Source organism: Nelumbo lutea, chromosome 5 (genome assembly GCF_056320005.1).
Source record: "Nelumbo lutea isolate HS-2025 chromosome 5, American lotus-T2T, whole genome shotgun sequence".
NCBI lineage: Eukaryota > Viridiplantae > Streptophyta > Magnoliopsida > Proteales > Nelumbonaceae > Nelumbo > Nelumbo lutea.
The window spans coordinates 13,482,355-13,510,079 of NC_142688.1; the positions used below are offsets into that span (position 1 = coordinate 13,482,355).

General features: G+C 37.4%; 1 protein-coding gene across 1 annotated transcript in view; it reads left to right on the plus strand.

The window, feature by feature from the left end:
* LOC148850452 (uncharacterized) overlaps positions 1 to 26,324 on the plus strand; it is a 60,165-nt gene extending 33,841 nt beyond the window's left edge. The window contains exons 11-35 of the mRNA XM_088945605.1: positions 517 to 569; positions 651 to 749; positions 827 to 2,059; positions 4,986 to 5,987; positions 6,091 to 6,426; positions 6,843 to 7,101; positions 7,189 to 7,411; positions 7,534 to 7,924; positions 9,992 to 10,141; positions 10,275 to 10,496; positions 10,631 to 10,852; positions 12,433 to 13,086; positions 14,560 to 14,820; positions 14,908 to 15,264; positions 15,999 to 16,411; positions 16,487 to 16,913; positions 17,216 to 18,517; positions 18,985 to 19,245; positions 19,339 to 19,629; positions 19,717 to 20,205; positions 22,796 to 23,227; positions 23,853 to 24,131; positions 24,752 to 25,303; positions 25,393 to 25,602; positions 26,043 to 26,324. Of these exons, the coding sequence (XP_088801731.1) occupies positions 517 to 569; positions 651 to 749; positions 827 to 2,059; positions 4,986 to 5,987; positions 6,091 to 6,426; positions 6,843 to 7,101; positions 7,189 to 7,411; positions 7,534 to 7,924; positions 9,992 to 10,141; positions 10,275 to 10,496; positions 10,631 to 10,852; positions 12,433 to 13,086; positions 14,560 to 14,820; positions 14,908 to 15,264; positions 15,999 to 16,411; positions 16,487 to 16,913; positions 17,216 to 18,517; positions 18,985 to 19,245; positions 19,339 to 19,629; positions 19,717 to 20,205; positions 22,796 to 23,227; positions 23,853 to 24,131; positions 24,752 to 25,303; positions 25,393 to 25,602; positions 26,043 to 26,162 (10,238 nt within the window). The 3' untranslated portion in view covers positions 26,163 to 26,324. The remainder of the gene's footprint in view (positions 1 to 516; positions 570 to 650; positions 750 to 826; positions 2,060 to 4,985; positions 5,988 to 6,090; positions 6,427 to 6,842; positions 7,102 to 7,188; positions 7,412 to 7,533; positions 7,925 to 9,991; positions 10,142 to 10,274; positions 10,497 to 10,630; positions 10,853 to 12,432; positions 13,087 to 14,559; positions 14,821 to 14,907; positions 15,265 to 15,998; positions 16,412 to 16,486; positions 16,914 to 17,215; positions 18,518 to 18,984; positions 19,246 to 19,338; positions 19,630 to 19,716; positions 20,206 to 22,795; positions 23,228 to 23,852; positions 24,132 to 24,751; positions 25,304 to 25,392; positions 25,603 to 26,042) is intronic.
* Positions 26,325 to 27,725: the final 1,401 nt, after the last annotated feature.

The following is a 27,725-nucleotide window of genomic DNA, read 5'->3' on the forward strand; positions in this document are numbered from 1 at the left end:
GCTGAATGTTAATTTTTATCTCATTTATCAATATAAATTTGATCCTTGTCAGTCTCAAATGTTGAAAATGACTTTTTTCTTTCTATTTGTACTGCATTGATCATATCTCGTACACATCCCAAAGCCAGCAGCAAGCTCTTAGCCTGCAAAAAAAATTTTAATTAAAGCACTAAATTGGGAGGCTTTAAGTTGACATTTTACTGTTCCTTCTTGTAACACTATCTCCCTAAAAGCATCATTCTTGAAAACCCTTAGTCTAAAATTAAAGAATCATGAAGGCATTTTGCCTGCTCCAATCTCCTAATGTTCACCTCAGCATGATTCTTTTTCCTATCCCTGCTTGTCTGCACTGAGTCCATTTCACTACATTGGATTCTAAATCTACTTTATTACACTGCTCATTAAACCTTGCTGTTTTCACAGTCTAGTGTTGACTGGTTAACTATTATTGTTCATAACTAGTAACTTTCCTTGTCTGCAATTAGTGTTCTCATTTCTTTGCTTTTTATTCTTCAGGAATGAAGACAATAATCTGGAGCATCACTCACGCTCATTTTCCTCGGACTCAGGTTTCAAAATTCTCTTATTCAGAGATTCCAGAAATGTATTTATTGTCTATATATTCTCACTCAGGACTTCCTACTGTTTAGGTTTCACCAACACCACATGGAACACATCAATCGATGCAGGTTTCACCATCAACCAATATGCCTCTTCCTCAAGTATTTAAAGGGATGAGAGAAGATGAGGTATTGCAAATAAACTTACTAATCTTAAGTATGGATTTCATTACATGATTATCTTATTTAGGTATTTCTTCTGGTAGGTGTGGAAAGCCTCTGGTGTTCTGAAGAGTGGCGTCCACTGTTTATCTCTGTTCAAAGAGAAAGATGAGGAGCGGGAAATGCTTCACCTTTTTTCTCAGATTTTAGCTATCATGGAGCCTCGTGATCTGATGGACATGTTTTCTCTGTGCATGCCAGAGCTTTTTGATTGCATGATTAGCAACAACCAATTGCTTCAAATATTTTCCACTCTTCTGCAAGCACCTAAGGTTTTTCGGCCCTTTGCAGATGTTTTGGTCAATTTTCTTGTCAGCAGTAAGCTTGACGCCCTGAAGCATCCAGATACGCCTGCAGCAAAACTAGTGTTGCATCTTTTTCGGTTGTTATTTGCTGCAGTTGCTAAAGCTCCTTCAGATTGTGAACGTATTTTGCAGCCTCATGTGCTTTCTATCATGGAAGTTTGCATGAAAAGTGCTACTGAAGTTGAAAAACCACTTGGCTATATGCAGCTTCTTCGTACAATGTTCCGTGCACTTGCAGGAGGCAAATTTGAACTTCTATTGAGAGACCTAATACCCACATTGCAGCCTTGTTTAAATATGTTGCTGGCTATGGTTGAGGGCCCTACAGGTGAAGATATGAGGGACCTTGTCCTGGAGCTTTGCTTAACCTTGCCAGCACGATTAAGTTCTTTGTTGCCTCACCTTTCTCGTCTTATGAAGCCCCTTGTTTTGACTCTAAAAGGAAGTGATGACCTAGTAGCCTTAGGTCTAAGAACTCTTGAGTATTGGATTGATAGTTTAAATCCTGATTTCTTGGAACCAAGTATGGCAAATGTTATGTCTGAAGTGATATTAGCCTTATGGTCACACTTGAGGCCTGCACCTTATCCATGGGGTGCAAAAGTTTTGCAACTTTTGGGTAAGCTAGGTGGTCGTAATAGACGCTTTCTTAAAGAGCCTCTTGCACTTGAGTGCAAGGAGAACCCTGAACATGGTCTTCGCTTGATTCTTACATTTGAGCCATCAACCCCATTTTTGGTACCTTTGGACCGCTGTATTTATTTGGCTGTAGCAGCAGTCATGCAGAAAAACCTTGGCATGGATTCTTTCTATAGAAAGCAGGCTCTAAAATTCCTTCGTGTGTGCTTATCATCTCAGTTGAATCTGCGAGGTAATGTTACTGGAGAGGGAGTGACTCCTGGGCAATTGTCAATGTTGTTAGTTTCTTCAGTAGATTCTTCTTGGCATCGGCCTGAGACATCAGATATGAAGGTTGGTAATCCTAAATCTTGACTTACCTTAAAAGTACATGTTGTATTGTATCAAGGAGAAGACAGTCTGTTACTCAGGTGGTCTATACTATGGGTGTGATGCATTTGTGGCATCTTATATATGATAATGGTTAATCCTAATACAAATCACTTCTATCTATCCTAAATGAGCATAACAACAATCCTCCTAGAAATGCATCTGTTTTCTTACTTTCATTTGTTGACTTCTATTGTTGGTATCTTTTGAGTGTCTATGATAATATGATATTGGAAGGCTTTGGGCATTCTCTTCCAATGTATTAATGATGTTATCTGTTACCTTAAAAGTTCTATAATTTTAGCTGTTCTAATGATGTCTTTTCATCTTGTATGTTAATTTATATTTTCATTTTGGGACCATTGCCATTTCAATATTGGCTAGCTATTCAATTAGTATCATCATCATCATCATCATCATCATCATCATCCATGCCTTATCCCAACTATATAGGGTTGGCTACATGAATCTTGTTTTGTCATTCCATCCTTTCTAATGCCATGGTTATTGTTTAACAGTTGGTGCTTAAATAATTTCTCACTACTACCCATGCCCTTTTTAGTCTACCCCTAGCCCTTGTGGCCTCAACTTGCAACAAATTGCTTCTTCTTACGGGTTCTGTTCATGGTTGTCTATGCACGTAACTCAACTATCTTAGGCCATGTTTGGGGGTGCTTATGTTAAAAATAAGCACTTATTTCATATTGGGCTTTTGGTAGTCTTTTTCTCCAATAAGCACTTAAATAAGCATTTGTGACTATTCTGTCCTTCATTTTCTTTCAAATTTTATGAAGCACTTTTATAAAAGTACTTTTATGAAATCACTTCTATGAAAGTACATTTATAAAAGCACTTTTGTGGAAGTACTTTTTTTTATCAATAACAGCAACATTAAATTAAAAGAAGAGAATGAATAAGGATACAAAGGGGGAGATAAAATAACTTAGCTCCCCAAAAACAGAAAACAAAGGAAATGCAAAGAAAAAGATTAAAAACTAGCCCAAAAAAACAGACTCCCTATTCACTCCTTGCTTGGCCAACCCATCCGCAAATGAGTTGGCACTCCTCTTCACCCAGCTGTACTGAATATCAATGTCCCTACCCAGCCATAAGAACTGTTTTTTTTTTTTTTTTTTCATTGTTAAAGTTCCACAAACCACTGTCCTTTGTCTTCAACCAACTAACCACCACCTTCGAATCACCTTCCAGAATCAAACGGCTGATATTTAATTCCTTTGCTCTTTGAATTCCTTCAAGCGCTGCAAGGATCTCAGCCCTAAGAGAGTCACCTTCTCCAATGGGGCTAGAGAATAAAGCAGTAACAATCCCTTCCTCATTCCTGAAGACGACTCCAATCCCAGAGGGCCTTGGATTCCTTATACTGCTGCCATCAAAATTCAGCTATAAAGCCAACGGGGGGAGGGGACCAAAACGGACAAAGAGTCCTCTTGCATCTAGCAATGGAAGCATTCTCTTTTCAGTTTCTTAGCAAGTCATCCACAGGAAAATCTGAAAACAACTCCAAAGATTTTAGCCAGTGGACAACTCTTAAAAGGATTCGATCTAACAATTCTTCCAAAGTTCTTTCCTTGTCAGAAAAAATGTGTGAGTTCTTTCTTCCCACAAAGACCAGCATACCGTTGCTCTAATACACGTCCACATAGTCTTCCCTCGCTTCTTAGGCCAACTGAAAAAAGGAGAAAACAAACCTTGGATAGTCTCCGGAGGATACCAAGAACACCCAAAAGGGGAGAAAACCCACTCCCAAACAGTTTTAGCTGCCTTACAAGAGACCATGAGGTGGTAGCCAGATTCCCCATTAGTTTTACAAAGAGCACATCCATTAGGAAGTAGACAATAGTTGGGTCTCTTTCTCTGAATTAACTCTAAAGTATTGATTCTTTCTAGGAAAATTTCCCAACAAAATAAACCAACCCGCGGAGGAATAGGCCTGCTCCAAATTTCCTTAACTGGAAAGGACAACCCCAAGGGGATAGGAGGCCGAGTTTCCTTATCTGGTGTCTTCCTTAGCAGGGTTTTGTGGAAGTACTTTTATGAAAGCACTTTAATAAAAGCACTTCTTTGGAAGTACTTCTATTCAACTAGGGATAATTTTGGATGAAAAAAATAATAAGTGCTTATTGTATAAGCACTTAAAAGTGCTGGAAATTTGGGCTTAAAAAATAAGCCCTTATTTTGGGCTTATTTCCCAAACACGAATACATGCTTAATGGTGTGGTCCCACCCCAAATAAGCACTTATTTTTAAGCACTCCCAAAAATTGCCTTAGTCTACTTTCTCTCATTTTATTACCTATTGGAACTATTCCTAGGTCGCTTGGGATTGCTTCATTTCCGATCTCATCCTTTCCAGTTTTTCCACTCGTCCATCTCAGAATACCAATTTTTGCCATACACTATTTTTTGTACATGTTTCTTGACTGCCCAACACTATGCTTCATACACCATAGCTGGCCTTACAACTGTTTTATAAAATTTTCCTTTTAATCAAAATGGTATTTGCCTATCACATAAAGCTCTGGATGCACCCCTCAATTTTGCCCATCCTTGTCTTGTTCTATGGGTGACATCCTCCTCAATCTTTCCCTTGTTATGAAATATTGAACCAAGGTACTGGTAAAGGTCTCATTAAGTTATCTCTCGGTCTCTAATCCTTGGTGAACTTACATATCATATTATTCTGTTTTAGTCCTACTTGTTTTAAAAACCTATTGTTTCTATGGCATTTCTCCACAAGCTTAGTATTGCATTTACCCAACTTTTAATGTACATTTTTTCTTGGTTAAAATTTGTTTTTAGTCATAACAAAGCAGATTTTTGTTTATATAATATTTAACTCCCTTAACCCTTTAATCGTTGAACTTTTACAGAGTGACCTAGGTGTAAAGACCAAGACCCAACTTATGGCTGAGAAGTCTGTTTTCAAGATACTCCTGATGACCATAATCGCTGCCAGTGCAGAGCCAGATCTCCATGATCCCAATGATGATTTTGTTCTCAATGTTTGTCATCATTTTGCTATGATTTTCCATGTAGATAGTTCTTCAAGTAATTCATCAATTGCTAGTGGGCAACTTGTGGGTCCAGTGCTTGCATCAACTAACAATTCCGGTTCCAGGTCAAGGACCACCACTCGTTCTAATCTCAAGGAACTGGATCCATTAATATTTTTAGATGCATTAGTGGATGTGCTAGCTGATGAAAACAGGCTTCATGCTAAAGCTGCTCTTAATGCTCTAAATGTGTTTTCTGAAACACTTCTGTTACTTGCTCGATCGAAGCATACAGGTTTACTAACCTCAAGGAATGGTCCTGGAACTCCCATGATGGTCTCTAGTCCATCAATGAATCCTGTATATTCACCACCTCCAGGGGTCCGAATTCCTGTTTTTGAGCAACTTCTGCCTCGCCTTCTGCATTGTTGTTATGGAAGCACATGGCAAGCTCAAATTGGTGGGGTGATGGGGCTTGGGGCTTTGGTTGGTAAAGTCACTGTTGAGACTCTATGTTTTTTCCAAGTAAGAATAGCACGGGGATTGGTATATGTTCTTAAAAGGCTTCCTTTGCATGCTAACAAAGAGCAGGAAGAGACGAGTCAAGTGCTTACACAAGTTCTCCGTGTTGTAAATAATGTTGATGAAGCAAACAGTGAGCCCCACAGACAAAGTTTTAAGGGAGTTGTTGAGTATCTTGCTTCAGAGTTGTTTAATCCTAATGCATCCATTATTGTGAGAAAGAATGTGCAATCATGCTTGGATCTTCTGGCAAATAGAACTGGTAGTGAGGTATCTGAGTTACTTGAGCCTTTACATCAACCTATGATTCAGCCTCTATTTTCGCGGCCACTCCGGTCCAAGAATGTTGATCAACAGGTAGAATATCTTAAGGCATTCTGATTTGCTTGTATATATCCGTGTACTATCAAGGCCTTTATTTTGCTTCACTTATTATACTCAGTATTTTCTCTGTATACAGGTTGGGACAGTCACAGCTCTGAACTTTTGCTTAGCCCTGAGGCCTCCACTTCTTAAGTTGAACCCTGATCTAGTGAATTTTTTGCAAGAAGCTTTACAAATTGCTGAGGCTGATGAGACTGTATGGGTTGTGAAATTTATGAACCCAAAAGTGACCACGTCATTTAACAAGCTTCGGACGGCGTGCATTGAATTACTTTGTACAGCAATGGCATGGGCAGATTTTAAGACACCAAATCATTCTGAATTGCGCTCAAAGATCATTTCTATGTTTTTCAAGTCTTTGACATGTCGCACACCAGAAATTGTTGCTGTTGCAAAAGAAGGGCTGCGGCAGGTTTTGTTGATTCATGTGATATTTATTAATTTATTCTTGTTGGGTAAACCACAATGGTGTTGTGTTCACTTTGGTACTGGGGCAGGCTCTTGCTTGTACTTCTAATGGGTTTCACCTGTGATATTAATTTATCACACTATCTGGGAGAAATTATTTTCTAATGATAACATAATGGATGATCCCTTGATGAATATATACATCATATGCATTCATCCATCGTAGTCACTTCCTGTATCAGGAGATTCCTTAGGTGTGACCTATTAGAGTTGGTGGAACTCCTAACACATGCTCCATGGATGCTAGTTTGGCATCAGGAGACCATCCTTGTAGTTATTATGGCTGACTGATCCTTTTTGGTTTCATATGGTTGTTATGACCATGGCTCAATATTTATGAAAATTTTCTTGCATTTTTAGGTTATTCAACAGCAAAGGATGCCCAAAGAACTTTTGCAGACCAGTCTCAGGCCTATTTTAGTTAACTTGGCACACACAAAGAGTCTCAGCATGCCTCTTCTGCAGGGTCTGGCACGCCTGCTTGAACTTCTGTCCAACTGGTTTAATGTCACCTTAGGTGGTAAATTGTTGGAGCACCTAAAGAAATGGTTGGAACCAGAAAAGCTTGCACAGTGTCAGAAGTCATGGAAAGCTGGTGAGGAGCCAAAAATTGCAGCAGGTGAATAATCTATTTGCATTTGGATGTTTATCTTTGTTGGTACTACTCTGTTGTATAATAACTGCCTGCATTTCCTTTGTCATGCAGCTATCATCGAACTTTTCCATCTGCTCCCTCCAGCAGCAGGGAAGTTCCTTGATGAACTTGTGTCTTTGACAATGGACTTGGAAGCGGCGCTTCCCCATGGACAATTTTACAGTGAAATTAACAGTCCTTATCGGCTCCCACTTACTAAATTCTTGAACCGATATGCAACAGATGCGGTTGACTATTTTCTTGGTCGGTTGAGCCAGCCACGATACTTTAGACGGTAAGTTTTAAGCGATTAAGGAAAGAAGTAATATGTTACTTATCAAAAAAAGTAGTCTGTCAGTATTAGTTTATAAACTACAGTCAATAATATACCTTTGTTCTTTGTATTGTAATTTTCAGATTTATGTATATAATACGTTCAGATGCTGGCCAGCCTTTAAGAGAAGAACTTGCAAAATCTGCTCAGAAGATACTTTCCAGTGCATTTCCTCAATACTTTCCAAAAGCTGAAGGATTAGTAGCATCGGGATCTAATAGTACAGTTGCAGTTTCAATGGGTGATGAAAGCCTTGGCACATCTCTGCCTGAGGGTTTTTCTAATCCACCTGCAGCTGCAGGGGCCAATTCAGATGCATACTTCCATGGACTCGCTCTAATATCAGCTTTGGTTAAATTGATGCCTGATTGGTTACATGCTAATCGTGTTGTTTTTGATACTTTAGTACTTGTCTGGAAATCACCTGCAAGAATGTCACGTTTACAAAATGAACAAGAATTGAGTTTGTTGCAAGTAAGTCTTTTTCTAGGTTGATGATTTTTGTTGTACGTCTCTGTTTGTTTTTTTAATTTAGATAAATAAAAAAGATTCCATTGAAATTCAATATGGATAGAGGTTTACAAAAAGAGGGGGTTAAAAAGAGAAGTTTTAAAGGCCTTCTAGTGCTCAAAAGTCCTTCTGTGATTCTCTACTTTTAGATTTCAAGAGTAGACAAATGAACACTGGGCAGAGAGACGAGATTCTCAGGGGCCAAAATGGAGCAGAACCGGGCAACACAAAAATACAACAAATGAAATTCAATATGTGAGAAGATGTATTACTTGTGGAAAAAGTATTTAACTGGTTAACTGGTCCATTCTCTAAGTCATTCATTAAGCATCTATTAGGGATTTTAGGATACTGGGTGTAAGCTGGTGGATTTGGCGCTTGTGGTCTAACCCTGAAGATCCGAGAAGAATGACAAATTGATCCAGGAAGGTTAGGGAGGAGAGAGGAGCTGGCTGGACCCTTAGAGGGGCTGCCTACATATCCTCTGGTGAGGGATCAGGCCACTGTAGTTCGCAGGTTGTGGAATTCTGGTGGAAGGATGCAAAGAATGGAGCCACTATTTAAAATACTTTTGGGCTTTCTGAGTTCTAACGCTTAAATTGATACAAATAGCATTGCTTAAGTGAATAATTAGTTGGAACCTATTTGGTCTGACGTAGGTTTATGCCGGGTCAGCCTTGTTAATGTGCTTATATAAATCCACTGTCTTACACCAGGATCTGTGATATTAATGTTCTCTGGTAAATGCCTTATCCAAAAACCTGTGCATCCTAAATGCCTCCATGGCGGTCCATTTCACTGGCATATCATATAGGAAGAGAAAGGTAAGAAAATCTTACAGAAAAGATTGCTTTGCTATTCATGCTCAAAGAAACCTCTTCTCTTTCATGGAGGAAAATGGGAACACTCTCTAACTTTTGATGGATGTAAAGGAATTCATTTATCTTCCAACTAAAGTGTATCTCCTGAAAATTAATTCTGAAAATTAGTTTCCAATTCACAGAGCCACCCCTCATCTGAAATTATCTTAAATAAACTAGCAAATAGGGCACTGTATATTGTTCTAAGGGCCCTTGGTTAGGCCTGTTTCCTTAGTATAGCCTTTCATTAATCATCATGCTTTTCCACCAGAAGATTTCAAAAGGAGAGACCATTTTTTGTTGCCTGGCCACGAAGAGTTTATCCATGTTTTGTGGTGTATCACTTTGTTCCAAAGGTCCAAGTCCTGGTTATAGAAAAAATGGTTTTGTTTGAAATCTTATTCTGTTATTGCATTTGGTACTACTGCAATGTGAAAACTCTTCTGCTAACACTACCTAAGTTGAGTTGACCCTGTTTATAACAATATCATAGGTTGGTTCGTAAGAGATGCTTTTTCTTACATTAAATTACCTATGTTGGACATCAGAAGTAGCAACTATAAACAATATGGTAATCAGATCAAAGAAACTTATTGAAGTGAAATAAGAAAAGGGTGTAATTTTTTATCTTGTTCAGCTGAGCAATGGCAAACTGCAGATGAGCCTCTCATATGATAAGGCGACTAGGTCAGCTGAGCAATTCTCCTAAGGAGTGGTTTTTGATTCCTGTATCAATCAAATAGGATGATCACTATGGATGCCATAGTTCTTGCTTCTCTAAATTCTAACATTATGCTGAAATATCGAAGGCCTTTAACTGCCATACCCTGAGCAAGCCTATCACAATCTGAGACTCCCCTCACTTTTGGCTAGCGTGAACTCAAGCCATAAATTTAGATGAAAATAGCAAGAACTCTAAACAAAAAGGTCATCTATGGTTGAATATCTGTGTTGTGCATTTTCATTTAATATAAATAAAGACTTTTGTACCAGCTGGTAGCTTGGCATAGCCCTTTTTTACATAGCTATTTATTTGTTCGAATGTATGCACCAATTTTGTATTAGTTAAGTGTTTTGTGATGGTTGTCTAATGAACTATATTATGATTTTGTCAAAAAATGCTGTTATTGAAAGATCTGTCTTACACTGATATTTTATTGAAAATATACAGGTAAAAGAAAGCAAATGGCTTGTAAAATGTTTTCTGAATTACATACGCCATGATAAACAAGAAGTGAATGTTCTATTCGATATGCTCTCCATATTTCTGGTCCACACTCGCATTGATTATACTTTTCTGAAGGAGTTTTACATCATTGAGGTATATTGCAGTCAGGGTTGACTCAGTCATTTACTGTTGGTGATACTCCTTTCCTATTACTTGTTTTTGTTTGCCATTACAGTGGATCTCTGCATTTTGTTTATTCAGATCTAATTATTGTTCTTGCGTTCAGGTTGCTGAGGGCTATCCTCCGAATATGAAAAAGACACTTCTTTTACATTTTTTGCAACTTTTCCAATCAAAACAACTGGGTCATGATCAATTGGTTATAGCTATGCAAATGCTCATTCTTCCAATGCTAGCTCATGCTTTCCAGAATGGTCAAAGTTGGGAGGTTGTTGACCCTTCTATAATAAAAACAATTGTTGACAAGCTTCTTGATCCCCCAGAAGAGGTGCTTTCCCAATTATATACTAGAACTCTGTTTATGTTTCAGATGGTTCATTCCTGTTTTCTGGTTGAACTTGGCAAGGTTTCAATTGTCTATGGATGTTTTTAAACTTTTTTATATCCTTTTCCCTTTTGTAGGTTTCTGCCGACTATGACGAACCTTTCCGAATAGAACTTCTGCAGTTGGCTACGCTGCTTCTAAAGTATCTACAAAATGATCTTGTTCATCATCGGAAGGAGCTTATCAAGTTTGGTTGGAATCATCTGAAGCGTGAAGATAGTGCTAGCAAACAATGGGCATTTGTCAATGTCTGCCACTTCTTGGAGGCTTATCAGGCCCCAGAAAAAATTATACTGCAGGTGCACTAACAAATAATATATGAATTATGAACTTAACCATTGCAGAACATGTGGATTGAACATTATATTTTTTTATTGGTAGCTTATAAGATTTTATTTAATGAAATGAAGAATAGTATGGTACAAAGGAGATTAGGATGTGCCTATCTCCTCAAATACCAGTTTAGGCTATCTTTTGCTCCCCCAATCATTCAAACATTTTAACTTGCATTCAATCAAATTTCATGATTATTAGTCCCTGGTACAACTGATGTCTGGTCATACCCTGTGTTGCCATTGTATCACTAAAGCCGGCTGATCTTTGGATCCAAATGAAGGTTGCCCTCAGCCCTCTAGCCAACCATCTCACTTCTTTCAGTGAATTCCTGTGCTCTCAAATTCCAAGACTATTACTTTTACCCAGCCAATGATTACTCTGCAGATTGACCATATATGCTAATTTCTTCCGACCTTGAAAATGTTTTGGTGGAGGGCGATTTAAAAGTGGTAGTGGGCTGGATAAAGAACAATGAGTCAGGAACATGGCTCTACAGGAACATCATCAAATAAATTTATGTACTTGCAAGGCAGCTGGAAGCAAATTTCTATGGACCCATAAATCAGCAAATGGGTTGCCTGACCCTATGGCTTAACATGGCTTAACATGGCTAACAGGGATGGGTAGACAGCAACTATTTTTTGGAAATATAATGGAAATGCAATGTAAAATGGATATGGGTTGAAGTTCTCTTTCAGGGTTGCAGACACACTTATACATATCTTATACTTTTAAGACTCAATGAATAAATTTATCAGTTACCCATCAAAAAAATTTACTACTTTGTCCATGGCTTCTTGCATATATTGTTTGGATAAAACATGGATATAGTGTTGCTGTTCCAGATGGAGCATAAGTGAACAGTGATGCTGTTATAATGGAACAGTGATGCTGTTATAAATCCTTTTTTAGACAAAAAGGAATACTTCAATAACAATCCTTCGAATTGTTATTAGGATATACCGAAGCATGATAATAATGTTGGATGTTAATGTATAATCTTTTTTTTTTTTAATTTCAAATGTGTCATTAGAATATGCTGCTGGTCAGGACTCAGGAGTAAGGTTTATAGAGAAATCAACCTAGATACCAAGGACTTGGAGAAGTATTTTGTATTATATTTGCGATCAACAATTGCCAATGCTTACCACATTAATTCTGTTATGTACTTTGAGTTGGAGACAAGTGTGTATTGAGAATAAAAAGGATGCCTTATTTTCTACAGTAGTACTGTTTTGCATTTTGGACCATGCCATATATTTTTATTGTTTATATAAACTTATAAAGAGATATATTATGCAGTTTGATTCTTATTTTTTATTTGTGTTAACAGGATTCACATTGTTGATTCCATAGGCTTAGATGATGATGAGATTCTTGTTTTTTATGCATTTATCTAGTGGCATTAAATTTTTGTGTGGCTTGGAAACTCAGTGATCCTTCTTTTCTGGTGTTATTATTATTTTTATGTTCTTCAGTAATATTTGTCCTAGAAATCATGTCTGTACTAGTTTTATGGAAAGTGATATACTATGAAGTGCAGGTTTTTGTTGCTCTTCTTAGAACTTGCCAACCAGAGAATAAGATGCTGGTCAAACAGGCCCTTGATATATTAATGCCAGCACTACCACGAAGATTGCCTTTGGGAGATTCTCGTATGCCGATTTGGATTCGATATACCAAAAAGATTCTAGTTGAGGAGGGTCATTCTATTCCTAACTTGATACACATTTTCCAGCTAATTGTTCGCCATTCAGATCTCTTCTACAGTTGTAGAGCACAATTTGTCCCTCAAATGGTAAATTCTTTGAATCGCCTTGGATTGCCTTATAACACAACTGCAGAAAATAGGCGCCTTGCTGTTGAGCTTGCTGGATTGGTTGTCGGGTGGGAAAGGCAAAGGCAAAATGAGATGAAAGTAGTTCCTGATCCAGAAGGTCCTAGCCCAAGTGCTGATGCATTTAATCCAGGATCTGTTGGCAGTGACCCAAAACGTCCATCAGAAAATTCTGCATTCCCTGATGATCTAAGTAAACGAGTAAAGGTGGAACCCGGTCTTCAGTCTCTTAGTGTTATGTCACCTGGTGGTGTATCATCAATCCCAAATATAGAAACTCCTGGATCTACTGGTCAACCTGATGAAGAGTTCAAGCCTAATGCTGCCATGGAGGAAATGATTATCAATTTTCTCATACGAGTGAGTCGTCTTAACCTTACCTAAACTTATCTTTGAAATGCTATGATTCTGCTTTGAAATAAGCAGAAGGGTTGAAGATTGCCATGCTGAAAGATTTCCATTATATTTCCTCTCCTTGCATCCAAATAAATCTATCTGCTTCTTCTACATTGAAAGGAATGCAGCCTCTATGATTTCAATATTATTTGGTATTTATGAATATGGGTTTGCTCCTCACAGCACTTGCAGCCACACATTGGGAACATCTCCTGTACTTATATGTTGTCATTCATGGGGAGATGTTCCCAATGCAAGGGTGCAACATGCCATGAGGTTGGTGTGAGGAGCAAATCCGAATTCAGGTGAGGTGCATTTTAGTGTGTAGTCCTTGGCTAGGTCCTGGGTGCAGTACTTTCAAAAGGCACACACCTAGTGCGCCTAGGTGTGTTCCTGATGTGCCTTGCAGCTCAGCCCAGGCATGCACCTTTTTAAAATTTTATGCTTTGTTCATTCATTCATCTTAATAAAATATCTTCTTAAAAGGCAATTAAAATTGTAAAATCATTATTTTTTGTGTGAGAACTAAGAATTCAAGACCCTAATGTGGACTTGATTGGGCTTGCCTTAAGGGTCTTGGTATAAAGGGGGCTCGTAGAATCAGGAATGCAACATGTTTTACATCACATTAGCTACTTGAAATAATGAACTTGAGGAAAAAAAGAGATTGTGGGTTTTACATGCTTGAAAATGTTTTATATGTTTGATTTTATTTTTAAATTTTCATTTGAATATGATTTACATTTTATGTTTATTTATTTTAATTTTAGATAATAAGTTTTTAAAACATTTATTTTAAAATTCAAGTTTATATTTTTTATTAATGTTATGTTTAATATTTTTTTATTTTTCATTTTTTGGCTTTTTTTTTTTGTATTTTTGTGCCTTGCTTAAAAAAAGTGGGCGCCTCGCCTTGCGCCTTGCCCCTTGTGCCTCGGGCACAAATTTCTCCTTGTGCTTTTTTTTGCGCCTTCAATTTTGCAACACCGGTTGAAATCTAAAATGAAATGAGTCATTTCTTGAAATTCTGTAATCACCTCATTCCAGTCTTTCCTCAATGATTGGAAATTGCTTCATTTTAAATGAACTTTTTTTTTTTTTAAATTTATCTCATATGCAATGGAAAACACAAAGGAAACCAAGCCTCGGACAATAGTTATTGTTGGGCATATCTGTCTAAAAGTCTTTCTTCAGTTTCAAGTTAGGCAAAACAATAACGCAATAATTGACAACTTTTCTTGAATGTGTTGGTCGCTTGTTAGATTTGTTTAGACATTGTGTTTAAGTGATGAAAAATCTATTAACCTGTAGTCATTCTCTACCTGTAGATTCTTTGGGTGGTTCTGTTGGGGTGCTTGTGTTGACATGGAGTAGAACTTTTTTCAGGTATAAAATTTGTACATGTAATAAGAGTTTGGTTGTATTTTCTGGAAATAGGTGGCATTGGTAATAGAACCCAAAGATAAGGAAGCTAGTTCTATGTATAAGCAAGCCCTGGAGCTACTATCCCAAGCTTTGGTGGTGTGGCCAAATGCCAATGTTAAATTCAATTATTTAGAGAAGTTGTTGAGTAGCCTTCAACCATCTCAATCGAAGGATCCAGCAACAGCTCTGGCACAGGGCCTGGATGTTATGAACAAGGTCTTGGAGAAGCAGCCTCATTTGTTCATCCGAAACAACATCAACCAGATCTCTCAGGTACATTCTGGCAGGGTAATTTTTCTTTTGCTAGTTTGAGCAATATCCAATACTTTCTTCATAATATTACTGGTATTTGTGTTGCAGATACTTGAGCCTTGTTTCAACAATAAAATGTTGGATGCTGGGAAGTCTCTGTGCTCCTTGTTGAAAATGGTTTTTGTGGCTTATCCTCCAGAAGTTGCTAATACACCACAGGATGTGAGGATGTTGTATCAAAGGGTTGAAGAGCTTATACAAAAGCATCTTGCTGCAGTGACTGCTCATCAGATATCACTTGAAGTTACTTCTGCTAACTCCATGATTAGTTTTGCACTCTTTGTGATTAGAACATTGACAGAGGTGCAGAAGAACTTCATTGATCCTTTCATTTTGCCATTGGCTCGTGTGCTTCAACGCCTTGCACGGGATATGGGATCAGCTGCAGGTTCTCATTTGAGACAAGTATGGCATTGTTTGATTTGAAGCATCTTTTCCTTCAAATTAATAATGTAAATTTTTAGTAGTTAGTTATGAATTGTGAATTTCGTTATTCACATATTTAACAAGGGTTTGCTCGTTTATTGCCGATGCCAATAATTTTCTTAGAGTGACCATTTTCGCCTAGACAAGGGTTTGCTCGTTCATCTATTCTGGAATTAGTTGATGGGCACATTGACCCGAATATGAGATTGTTCTTTGGTCTTTTTAGTTTAGTTTGCCTCTTAATTTTATGTGCGGTGAGTTGCTTTTCATGTAGTTAGGGTAAGGTCAGTCTTACCACGGCATGTCCTGATGCACAGGGGTTGGAACTTAGCTTACACTTTTCGTTAACTCTCTCATGCCAAAAAGAAAACATGATTTGGGATCAGCATGTCTGTATATTCTCTTTTCAACAGCAGCATAGCAAATGTCCTGGATAAGCATCATACATGGGGAAATCTACTATTAGGCAATTGGTTAATTTCTGATGTGGGATCTCATCAAGCGGGCCCATTAAATGGTTTGCCTCTTTCATCCATTATACCACATCATAATAATCATAACTAAATATTTCTTATACAGAATTATTTTGTAATCTTCATATGATGTTGCAATTTCCTTACTTGATTGGTCAGTAGTGATTTAAAATATTATATTACTTTTTCTTTAATTGTTATTGAAGGACATTAAAAATTGGTTGTGATACTAAATTTCAGGGTCAAAGACCAGATCCCGATTCTGCAGTTACTTCTTCTCGTGCTGTTGCTGACATAGGAGCAGTCACCTCTAACTTGAAATCTGTGCTCAAACTTATCAGTGCCAGGGCTATGACTGTTCCAGATTGCAAGAGATCTATAAATCAAATACTAAGTACATTATTGTCAGAGAAGGGTACAGATGCGAGTGTGCTACTCTGCATTCTTGATGTAATAAAGGGATGGATTGAAGATGACTTTAGTAGGACAGCTGCATCAAGTACGCCAGGTGCTGTTCTCAATCAGAAGGAGATAGTTTCTTATCTTCAAAAATTGTCGCAAGTTGATAAGCAGAACTTCACCACTGATACTCTAGAAGAGTGGGACAGGAAATATCTTGAGCTTCTTTATGGAATTTGTGCCGATTCAAACAAGTAAGTGTTTTATTTGAGCTCATTAATCACATTCGCTTACCTGGATGTTAGTTTTATGAATTGATTGGTTGCTAGATATCCCCAATCCTTGCGGCAAGAAGCTTACCAGAAAGTAGAAAGACAATTTATGCTTGGCCTTAGGGCAAAAAATCCTGAGGTTAGGCAGAAATTCTTCTCTCTCTATCATGAGTCCCTTGGAAAAACATTGTTCACAAGGCTGCAGTTCATCATCCAAATCCAGGACTGGGAAGCACTAAGTGATGTCTTTTGGCTGAAGCAAGGCCTTGATCTTCTTCTTGCAATCTTGCTTGAAAATGAACCTATCACACTTGCTCCAAACTCTGCTCGAGTACCCCCACTCATGGCCTTGGGGAGTCTGACAGAGCGTTCTGGGGTGCAACAACAGGCTACTGATGTACCTGATGAAGGAGGAGGTCCTTTAACACTTGATAGCCTTGTGTATAAGCATGCCCAGTTTCTAACTGAGATGAGCAAACTTAAGGTATTAAATCCATGTTTCCTTCTGATTTATTTGTCTTAACTGGAGCTTTTAAGTGCACAATAATTGTTGGTCAGCATGCTTCTGACATCTTTTAGATAATGTCACAAGTCCAAAGGTAAACTCACCCACTTGGATGGATATTTGGCTTGACAATTGGTTGGTGGTGGATCTCATGTTATTGCACAATGCCTCTTTGTACTAGTTGATGTTGATTGACCATCTTTGGGGTTGTACACCAAGAAGATTCCTTTATTTTGTATCTGGCTGAATTATTTAAGTTCTAATTGTTCATTTTCTTGTAGGTGGCTGATCTAGTTATTCCTTTGAGAGAGCTGGCTCATACAGATGCTAATGTTGCATACCATATGTGGGTACTGGTCTTTCCTATTGTCTGGGTGACTCTTCACAAGGAAGAGCAGGTTGCTCTAGCAAAGCCAATGATAGCTCTTTTGTCAAAAGATTACCACAAGAAGCAGCAAGCAAGCAGACCTAATGTTGTGCAGGCACTTCTAGAAGGCCTTCACTTGAGCCATCCTCAACCTCGGATGCCAAGTGAACTCATAAAATATATTGGAAAGACTTACAATGCTTGGCATATCTCATTGGCTCTGCTTGAAAGTCATGTTATGTTGTTCATGAATGACACAAAGTGTTCTGAGTCTCTTGCTGAGCTTTATAGGTTACTCAATGAAGAAGACATGAGATGTGGATTATGGAAGAAGAGGTCAGTTACTGCAGAAACCAGGGCTGGGCTTTCACTGGTTCAGCATGGTTACTGGCAGCGTGCTCAGAGCCTCTTTTACCAAGCCATGATTAAGGCAACACAAGGCACTTACAATAACACTGTCCCAAAGGCTGAAATGTGCCTGTGGGAAGAGCAATGGCTTTATTGTGCTAGTCAACTTAGCCAGTGGGATGTGTTGGTAGATTTTGGCAAGAGTGTTGAGAATTATGAATTACTATTGGATTGCCTTTGGAAAATTCCAGATTGGGCATATATGAAGGATAATGTAATTCCAAAGGCTCAAGTGGAAGAGACTCCGAAGTTGCGATTAGTCCAGGCCTTTTTTGCTCTTCATGATAGAAATACAAATGGTGTTGGAGATGCTGAAAACATAGTTGGAAAAGGTGTTGATCTTGCTCTGGAACAATGGTGGCAATTGCCTGAAATGTCTGTTCAGTCCCGAATACCTCTTCTGCAGCAATTTCAACAACTAGTTGAAGTTCAAGAATCAGCTAGGATTATAGTTGACATTGCCAATGGAAGCAAGCAACTTTCAGGAGGTACTGTTGTGGGTGTTCATACTGGTGGTTATATGGATCTCAAGGACATCCTTGAGACTTGGCGGCTAAGAACTCCAAATGAATGGGACAATTTGTCAGTGTGGTATGATTTGCTTCAATGGAGGAATGAAATGTATAATGCTGTCATAGATGCTTTCAAGGATTTTGGAAATACAAATTCTCAACTTCATCATCTTGGTTACCGTGACAAGGCATGGAATGTTAATAAGCTTGCTCACATTGCCCGTAAGCAAGGCCTTTACGATGTTTGTGTGACAGTTCTTGAAAAGATGTATGGGCACTCAACCATGGAAGTGCAGGTAAGGGAAACCTTTGTATAATCATGTCAGAACAGATGGGAAAAAAAGCTATTAGCCCTATCTCTCTGTTAAAATTGGTCACCTATCTGGGGATGTTGACATCCACCATTCAGTGAATTGACTGAGGAAAGTTATTGGTCTATAATTGACTTGGCCATCTGTATCATCTGGGTGACCAGAGTGTGCCAATTGACCTTGAGTTGTGTTAGTAAGATCTAATTGGTTTCATTTTCAATTATTAGTAAGATGTATTCTTGATAGGCCATATTGAATGGTTGCGTCCAACCCTTTGGTGAATGTTTCATTCATACTCGGAGGCATGATTACTTTGTAATATATGTCTATTTACAATAAGTCTTTACCATCAATTTCTTTTCTGTACTTTGTTATTTACTTTTTATTCCCTTTGAGTTATTGACTTTTAGGCATTTGCTTCTTCAGAATGTTTAATTTGTTTATATATGCAGGAGGCCTTTATAAAAATTAGTGAACAAGCGAAAGCTTATCTGGAAATGAAGGGCGAACTTACTAGTGGCCTTAATTTGATAAACAGTACCAATCTGGAGTATTTTCCTGCAAAACACAAAGCAGAAATTTTCCGTCTGAAGGGGGACTTTCTATTGAAGCTAAATGACTGTGAGAATGCTAATCTTGCATATTCCAGTGCCATCGGCCTCTTCAAACATTTGCCTAAGGGATGGATAAGCTGGGGAAATTATTGTGATATGGTATTCTTTTCTTTCTTATCAATGCATCATGCCTTTGTTGTTGCTCATAGATGACAGTGACCTGATGACTAATCTGCTGCTTACTCATCCCAGGTTTACAAGGAAACCCATGAAGAAATTTGGTTGGAGTATGCAGTGAGTTGCTTTCTTCAAGGCATCAAATATGGGGTCTCTAACTCAAGGAGCCATCTGGCTCGTGTCCTCTATCTACTTAGCTTTGATACTGCTAATGAACCTGTTGGAAGATCTTTTGACAAGTACTTGGATCAAATTCCACATTGGGTTTGGCTTTCTTGGGTCCCTCAGCTTTTGCTTTCCTTGCAAAGGACAGAAGCACCTCATTGTAAACTTGTTTTATTAAAAATAGCAACTGTCTATCCACAGGTAACTAACTGTAACTGAGGAAATATTGATATCCAACACAGTATTCTGAAAATTAGTTCTTGTTATATTGATACATGCTTTTTGTAGGCCTTGTATTATTGGTTGCGTACATATTTGCTTGAACGTCGTGATGTTGCCAGTAAGTCTGAACTGGGAAGGCTGGCAATGGCTCAGCAACGTATGCAGCAAAATATCTCTGGGGCTGGTACAGGTTCTCTAGGTTTGGCTGATGGAAATACTAGGGTACAGAGTCATGTTGGAGGTGCTATAAGCTCAGATAATCAGGCTCATCAAGCTCATCAGTCTGGAAGTCTTGGTGGGTCCCATGATGGTGGCAATTCTCATGGACAAGAACCTGAGAGGACCACAGGTGTTGAAGGTGGTCCACATGCTGCGCATGACCACACCCAACCTTTACAACAAGGCTCGTCAACCATAAACGAAGGTAGTCAAAGTGCATTAAGGCGTAGTGGTGCACTTGGATTGGCAGCTTCTGCTGCTAGTGCATTTGATTTAGCAAAAGATGTTATGGAGACTCTTAGGAGCAAGCATACAAATTTGGCTGGTGAACTAGAGGTGAGTTGACATAATAATTTTGCTTTCATTGTGCCTAGTGATGTAGTTTAGCCCTACCTGGAATTTGTTATGCATGTAGTGGCAAATCTTTCTCCTAGTTGGTTTTGCTCCATTTATGTAAAATGCTACGAGGAGAATGTGTCTGATATGGCAAAGTGTGTCATAAGTATACAAAGAAGAATCTGAGGTTAGCAAGCAACAACTACAAGAAAGGTTTTCGGCCTACTCTGCTTGTTATTGTAGGAGTTTTCTCCTTTTTTTTTTATTCCATGTCATTTTTGAGACAACCAATGAGATGCTCACCTTCCCCATAAAAAAATTACCTAAAATCTGTCTCTCTTTTCTCTCTTTCTCTCCCCCACAAGTTCCCAATAACCTAAATAATCTCCTCTTAAAATTTCTCTTAAACGACCTCCCCCACTTTCCCTTAAATTATCTCTAATTCCTATTTATCCTCTCCCTCACTTTTTATCTATATCTATATAAAAAAAGTTTGAATTAAAAAATTTAATAATTATTTAAATATTCTAACGAACTTATATAATATCTTTAAGCTATTTATTAAAAACACAAAAATTAATTATAATATATTTAATAATATTATTTTATTAATAATTTTATACTTTTACAAAATTCACCATGAAATTATGTACTAACAATATAATTTCTGATTTTCTGGATTGTTCAATTTAAATGTTATTCAAATAATAAAAAATTAACATTAAAAAATAAAGTATTATTTAAATATTTAAATAACTAAATATCTTAAATAAAAAATACTAAAAATAGCTAAATAATTATATAACAATTAACAAAATATTAATTACTATGCAATAACTTTAAATTAAAATCCAAACAACGAAATTATTTAAATATTTTGTATATTACATAAATATTTAAATAGCTAAATAATTTAAATAATGAAATATTTAACATAACTAGATTTTAAATAATTAATTTAAATAATAATTTATACTATTATTACATAATTTCGTTTCAGTTGTAGGTTGTTTGACCAACCAAATTGACCTGGTCAGGTTGGGGAGTTGGTCACCTAAAACTGATTGACTATTAGTGAAAACTGGCCAACTCGGGTTGTATCATTTTGGACTGATTTTCAGTTTGGTTGGTCAGTTCAAAAGACTTAAACTTAAAAAATTACAATGTTTAAAGATTAAATTTATGATATAAAATATTTTAGACTAAGAAATATGGGAACTTTCCCACTTTCATGTATTAAAAAATTATATTTAAAATATAAAATATTAATATATATCTATGGTCGGGTCATTTGATTTTGGTTGGTTTACAATTGGCCAAAGCAAAACTGATCAAAAAACGACCGGAAATACTAGAAAACCAACCTACTCGGGTTGAGTTGGTCGGTTTCATCAGTCTTATGAACAACCCTAGCTAAAATAAATTATTGTTATTTTTTTGTACTATAAAAAATATTAGAAGTATTATATAAAATATAAATAAATATTAATTATTTAAAAAGTTAAAAATATAATACAATTGTATACTCTTGTGTTTCTATTGTTTAGCTTTCGCTTAACAAGGGTTCTCGCTAGTTATCGTATATGAGACACAGTCTCCTGTTTAAACATACCCACAAATAGACACCTTGTATTTATTTCCTCCCTCTATCGCCACCCCCCCAAAACACACACATGCTACTCTTTTCTCCATCCTTCTATATGACTTTTTAATATACAAATACTACTGCCTCATTAACCAAACAATTCATTGTTTTGTATGTCTTTTGTATCAATATTTTGTATTGTCCTTCCACTGTGTATGTGTGTCTATTTACTGTTAACCATTTTTGTCATCAAATAGATAGGGGTGCAAATGGTTCAGGTCATGATCTGATCTGAGATTCGATCCTATTTGGTCGAATTTGGATTACCCCTGGTTGGATCTTCGTATCGAATTTGGATCACACTATCCGATCCTATCTGATTTGATATGTTTTATATATATATAGATATATATAATGCATATATATGTTATTTATTTATAAATTTGTTATATTATTTATTTTTATAAAAAGCGTATATAAATGATGAAAATAATTAAAAAATACTTGTATTTTTGTTTTTCCTTTTTTTCTTTTAATAATTTATTTATTTTTAAAGAAAACAAGTTGGACCAAATCAGATCTGAAGATCCAATAGAATTCAGATCGAGTCCTATCAGATCCGATCGGATCTGATCTGACATGAACAGTGTTGGATCGGATTCGAATCCAATCTGATCTGTTTGCATCCCTACAAATAGAGCTTCTCTAATTTGACACCTGATGGTTTAGTTCCACTTCCACCGCGCACCCTCATCTTGTTAATTCAGTCTGACATGCTTGAAATATACAGAGAGAAGTGACCCATGTATCAGAAGGACCTTAAGAATGATTGGCCAATGGACGTCATCTTTGTCTGTCTTTAAATAACAACGTTTTACATGCCTGCCTTCATGTCTGGTGGGCAATTTTTCAAATACTGAATAGGCTTTTTATATGTCATTATTCCGAGTAATTTAACTTTATCAATTCAGCTTGTAGTTATTAAAGGATTGCTGTCATTTGCAGACTCTGCTTACAGAAATTGGCTCTAGATTTGTTACTCTGCCTGAGGAGAGACTTCTGGCCGTGGTCAATGCTCTGCTTCACCGCTGTTACAAGTATCCAACTGCCACTACTGCAGAAGTTCCTTTATCTCTGAAGAAAGAGCTATCTGGTGTTTGCAAGGCTTGTTTTTCAGCTGATGCTGTGAATAAGCATGTTGATTTTGTGAGGGAGTACAAACAGGACTTTGAACGTGATCTTGATCCAGAAAGCACAGCTACTTTCCCTGCTACCCTTTCTGAACTTACCGAGCGACTGAAGCACTGGAAAAATGTTCTACAGAGCAATGTTGAAGACAGGTTCCCAGCTGTATTAAAGCTGGAAGAAGAAAGCAAAGTTTTGCGTGATTTTCATGTTGTTGACGTTGAGGTTCCAGGGCAGTATTTCACTGATCAGGTAAGTTGATTGACTGAAATTTTGAACTCTCCTTAACTATGAAATTAGGTAAGTTAAGTTGACTTCTCTATCTCTTATAAATAACAAAGGAATTCAACTAAAGTTAATGACGAAGAGAAATAAAACCTCATAAGGATGATATTGATAAAAAGACAAATAAGGCAAAAAAGAAACTCACAAGGATGAGGTCCCAAGGGAACAAAGAAAGCCCTACCACATTGGGCTCCAAAACCAGAAGCATTTGTCATATCCAATACAAAGTTGATTAAATTAAAACCTATGCAGGCCTTAGTTTTTCAAAATTGTACTTAAACCCATAAAGTATTTGGACCCATATTTAGAACTGACCCAGAACTCCTGTGCCCTGTGTATTCAAAGGGAAGGCCAGTGCACAAGGCTCCCGCCAATGCGGGGTCTGGGGAAGGATATGCAGCCTTGCCCATGCACATATGGGGAGGCTGTTTCCAAGATTTGAACCCTGGTCACCCAGGGTGCAATGGAGCAACCCAACCATCGCTCTAACGCCCACTCTTTATGCCCTGTGTATAATGTTTTTTTTTTTTTTTTTGAATGCATTGTTTGTCATCTATTAGTGCATTTTTTTATATCATCTATTGAGTTTCAGGAAGTTGCACCTGATCATACAGTGAAGTTAGACAGAATTGGAGCAGATATACCAATTGTTCGACGGCATGGGAGCAGTTTCCGCCGCCTGACTCTCATTGGCTCTGATGGCTCTCAGCGTCATTTTATTGTTCAGACATCTTTGACCCCCAATGCCAGAAGTGATGAACGTATACTGCAGCTTTTCCGTGTAATGAACCGAATGTTTGACAAGCATAAAGAATCAAGGCGTCGCCACATTTGCATCCACACCCCAATAATCATCCCTGTTTGGTCCCAGGTAACATTTCTCCACCTGCTACCATTCTCGTCCTGTTGATCATTTTACTTGGAAATCTAAAGAGTTCAATAGTTGGTAGAAAATTACTAGCTGTGGTATGAGTATGATTTCATGTATACTGAATTTGGAACCTGCTCATTGTGGGTTTTTCCAAGCAGTTTTTCTTGTTCAAAATCATCTAAGTGGATTAGGGTGGCAAGACACATCCCTGGTATGACAAACGGGGTACCATTCTGATTATTAGCCTTCAAGCACTCTTGAAAGGATGAATATATTCCTATGTTCTATTACTGTAAATCGTTTATCTTCAGTCCTTTTCACTGGGAAGTGATCTTTTTATCAAAATGCAGTGCGCCCAAAATACCATATTTAATCTATTTTAACCATGTGTAATATATACAAAAAAAAATCAGTTTTAGCGTTGTGTTTTATATACTTTTTTTCTGTTATTATGGTTATCATGACTATTTCTAGTGGATCTCTTACAAATGGTTGACCTTGGCTGGCTTCATATATTGCACGTTTATGGCAAAGGCAAACGGGACAGTTTCTTTGCATTCCTACTGTTTTCATTTTCCCCCTTTTTATGCATTATGAGAACCAGTTGCTGCTTGTTCCAGGTCCGAATGGTAGAGGATGATTTGATGTATGGCACCTTTCTTGAGGTCTATGAGAACCACTGTGCACGGAACAATCGAGAGGCAGATCTCCCAATCACGCATTTTAAGGAACAATTAAACCAGGCAATCTCAGGCCAGGTTTCTCCAGAAGCTGTTGTGGACTTGCGCCTGCAAGCATATAATGACATCACCAAGAACCTTGTCACTGACAATATATTCTCACAGTACATGTATAAAACTCTTCTGACTGGCAACCACCTATGGGCTTTCAAAAAGCAATTTGCTGTTCAACTTGCCCTTTCAAGTTTCATGTCCTTCATGTTGCAAATTGGTGGAAGGACCCCAAACAAGATTCTGTTTGCTAAGAACACTGGCAAAATATTCCAGACTGACTTCCATCCAGCTTATGACGCAAATGGAATGATTGAGTTTAATGAACCAGTGCCTTTCCGACTGACAAGAAACATGCAGGCTTTCTTTTCCCATTTTGGGGTGGAAGGTTTGATTGTGTCTGCCATGTGTTCTGCAGCCCAAGCTGTGGTTTCACCTAAGGTGAATCCTATCTTAAAGTTTATGCCAACAGAGATTTTGTTCTAGCTTATTAACTGCTGAAACGTTTTGTGGAATTTTCTTTCTTGCAGCAAAGTCAGCACTTGTGGCACCAGTTAGCTATGTTCTTCCGTGATGAGCTTCTTTCTTGGTCTTGGAAAAGACCACTGGGAATGCCCTCGGCCCCAGTTGCTGTAGGGGGTAGCTTGAACCCTACGGAATTCAAGCATAAAGTTACCACTAATGTGGAGCATGTAATTGGCCGGATCAAAGGAATAGCCCCACAGTACTTCTCTGAGGAGGTAAAACATATTTGAAAATTATTTCTCTTCAAGGAATAATAGCACATGGACATGGTAGCTAGGGATGGCATTCACCTGCATTAATTCTTGAAGGTTTGGAGCATTGATTTTAGTGATCATTTGTGTTAGTCTTGTCTTCTGGGTAGATGGCCTAAAATATTTCTTAGGTGCACTCCAAAGTGGTCCATATTGATCCTTGGGAAATGCCAGTCCATTTGGACTTGCTAGCTGAAGTAAGAAGATTCAAGTTTGACAGATTAATAAAAACAAAAACGAGAGATTTGTTTTTAAGAGCCAAAAAATAGGATGGTTGGCCCTCCTTTTCTTTTAGTTATGTAACATAATGGGAAAGTCATGATACGCTCATACACCTCATGGTAGTTATCCTCATTTGTTTTTTTTTTTTTTTTTTTTTTGTGGGGTTTTGTATGCTATTTCAGGAAGAGAATGCCATGGATCCACCGCAGTCGGTACAGAGAGGTGTCACCGAGCTGGTTGAAGCTGCCTTGACTCCGAGGAACTTATGCATGATGGATCCGACGTGGCACCCATGGTTCTAACTGCTAGTGCTAACCCACTTTCCGGATTGTATGTCAAAGCATTTGTAGCTGTCTTAAAAGTATGATGATCATCAGCAGTCATCGCTTTTGTAATTTACTAATTATACACGTACATTTTTCTGTACATATTTATTAGTTTTAGAAGTGATGTAGATTGTAGAACCTTGCAAGTTTTATACGCGTTAAAAAATCCATGGGTGTACGAACTACGAAGTACGAACTAAGAATCGCCTAAAAAGCCCGACAAAAAATAAAAAAAGTTATTTTGTATGTTATTCTTATGCCTGGGTTTATTTTTCCGGAAAATTTTGATTTTCCTCGTATCATTTAAAACCCCACTTCCTCAAAATTTAGAAGATTTAGTTGAAAGCGGCATGCTGAAGAAAAATCTGTAGTTACGCTCTTATTGGTGGCAAGAGAAAGATGGTTTTTTTTTTTCTGATAATGGAGAAAGATGGTAGGGTTGTGATATCTTGAAAGATTCAAAGTATTGTTTATCCAAAAAAAAAAAAAAGATCCAAAGTATGCATCTTAGGAAAGTAATATGAATGTCATTATTATTAAAAAAAAGTTATTTTAATAACATGAATATTGTAAATCAACTTAAAACATAATATAAAAATGATGGTAAAATAGTAAATTGTGTATAGGTTTATAAATTAAGTGTTTTTAACCAAAATTATTGTGTATATCATCTATTGAACTTAAATCACAGATCTAGAACTGATGTAATTGGTTCGATCTGTTTTGTTTGGTTGGTTGGTTAAACCGAGCCATTGACGGCCCTAAATAGGTATGGCTCTTCTCAAATCACTGGGCCCTTGTGTTTGAAACCATGGGTTTGTGTTTGCATAAGCTTGTGATATTTTGAGTTTCAAAACGACATAATATCGGTTCCAGAATGAAAAAATGACTTAAAAAACGCCTAAATACAGCGATAACACCACAGTAATTTTTCTTAGCGGTGTGACTTCTACAGTTCTATACTTCTCTACGTTGATATGCTTTAGGCTCGTAGTGCCATTATCCATGGTATTAAGGCTTCATTGGGCATTTTTTATTTTAAGGATTTATTTCCTTTTTGTGGTTAAAATGTCCTTATAAACATTGAGTTTTTAACTGTTAAAGAAAATAAGTCCTTAAAATAGGAATGCCAAATGCAGCCTAAATGGTGTTGCCAACTTCATTCACCTCCTCTTGTTAAAGATTGTAAAGTAGAGCCAGTGATTTTGAACGTTGTTGGTCCAGATGGTCAGACCATTTGGCCCAGGAACCGTTCAGGCAATCAGTTCTGTTTTACCCTAAACTTGGTATTCGGTAAAAAATCATTGAATTAGTTATCAACTCACTGACTCAAAACAGTCGAACCATTGATCCATTTGACCTGTAAAATGATTTTGATTGTTTTTTATTTTAATTATTTTTTATTTTTTATGTTGGAATGGGCCATCCATTTGAACCAGACAGCTGACCCTTTGACCCGAAATACCAGTGGCCAGAATGATTCCAGTTCTAGGTCGCTTTTTAAAACCATGAGTTCGAGCATCCACATAGAAAAGTCGC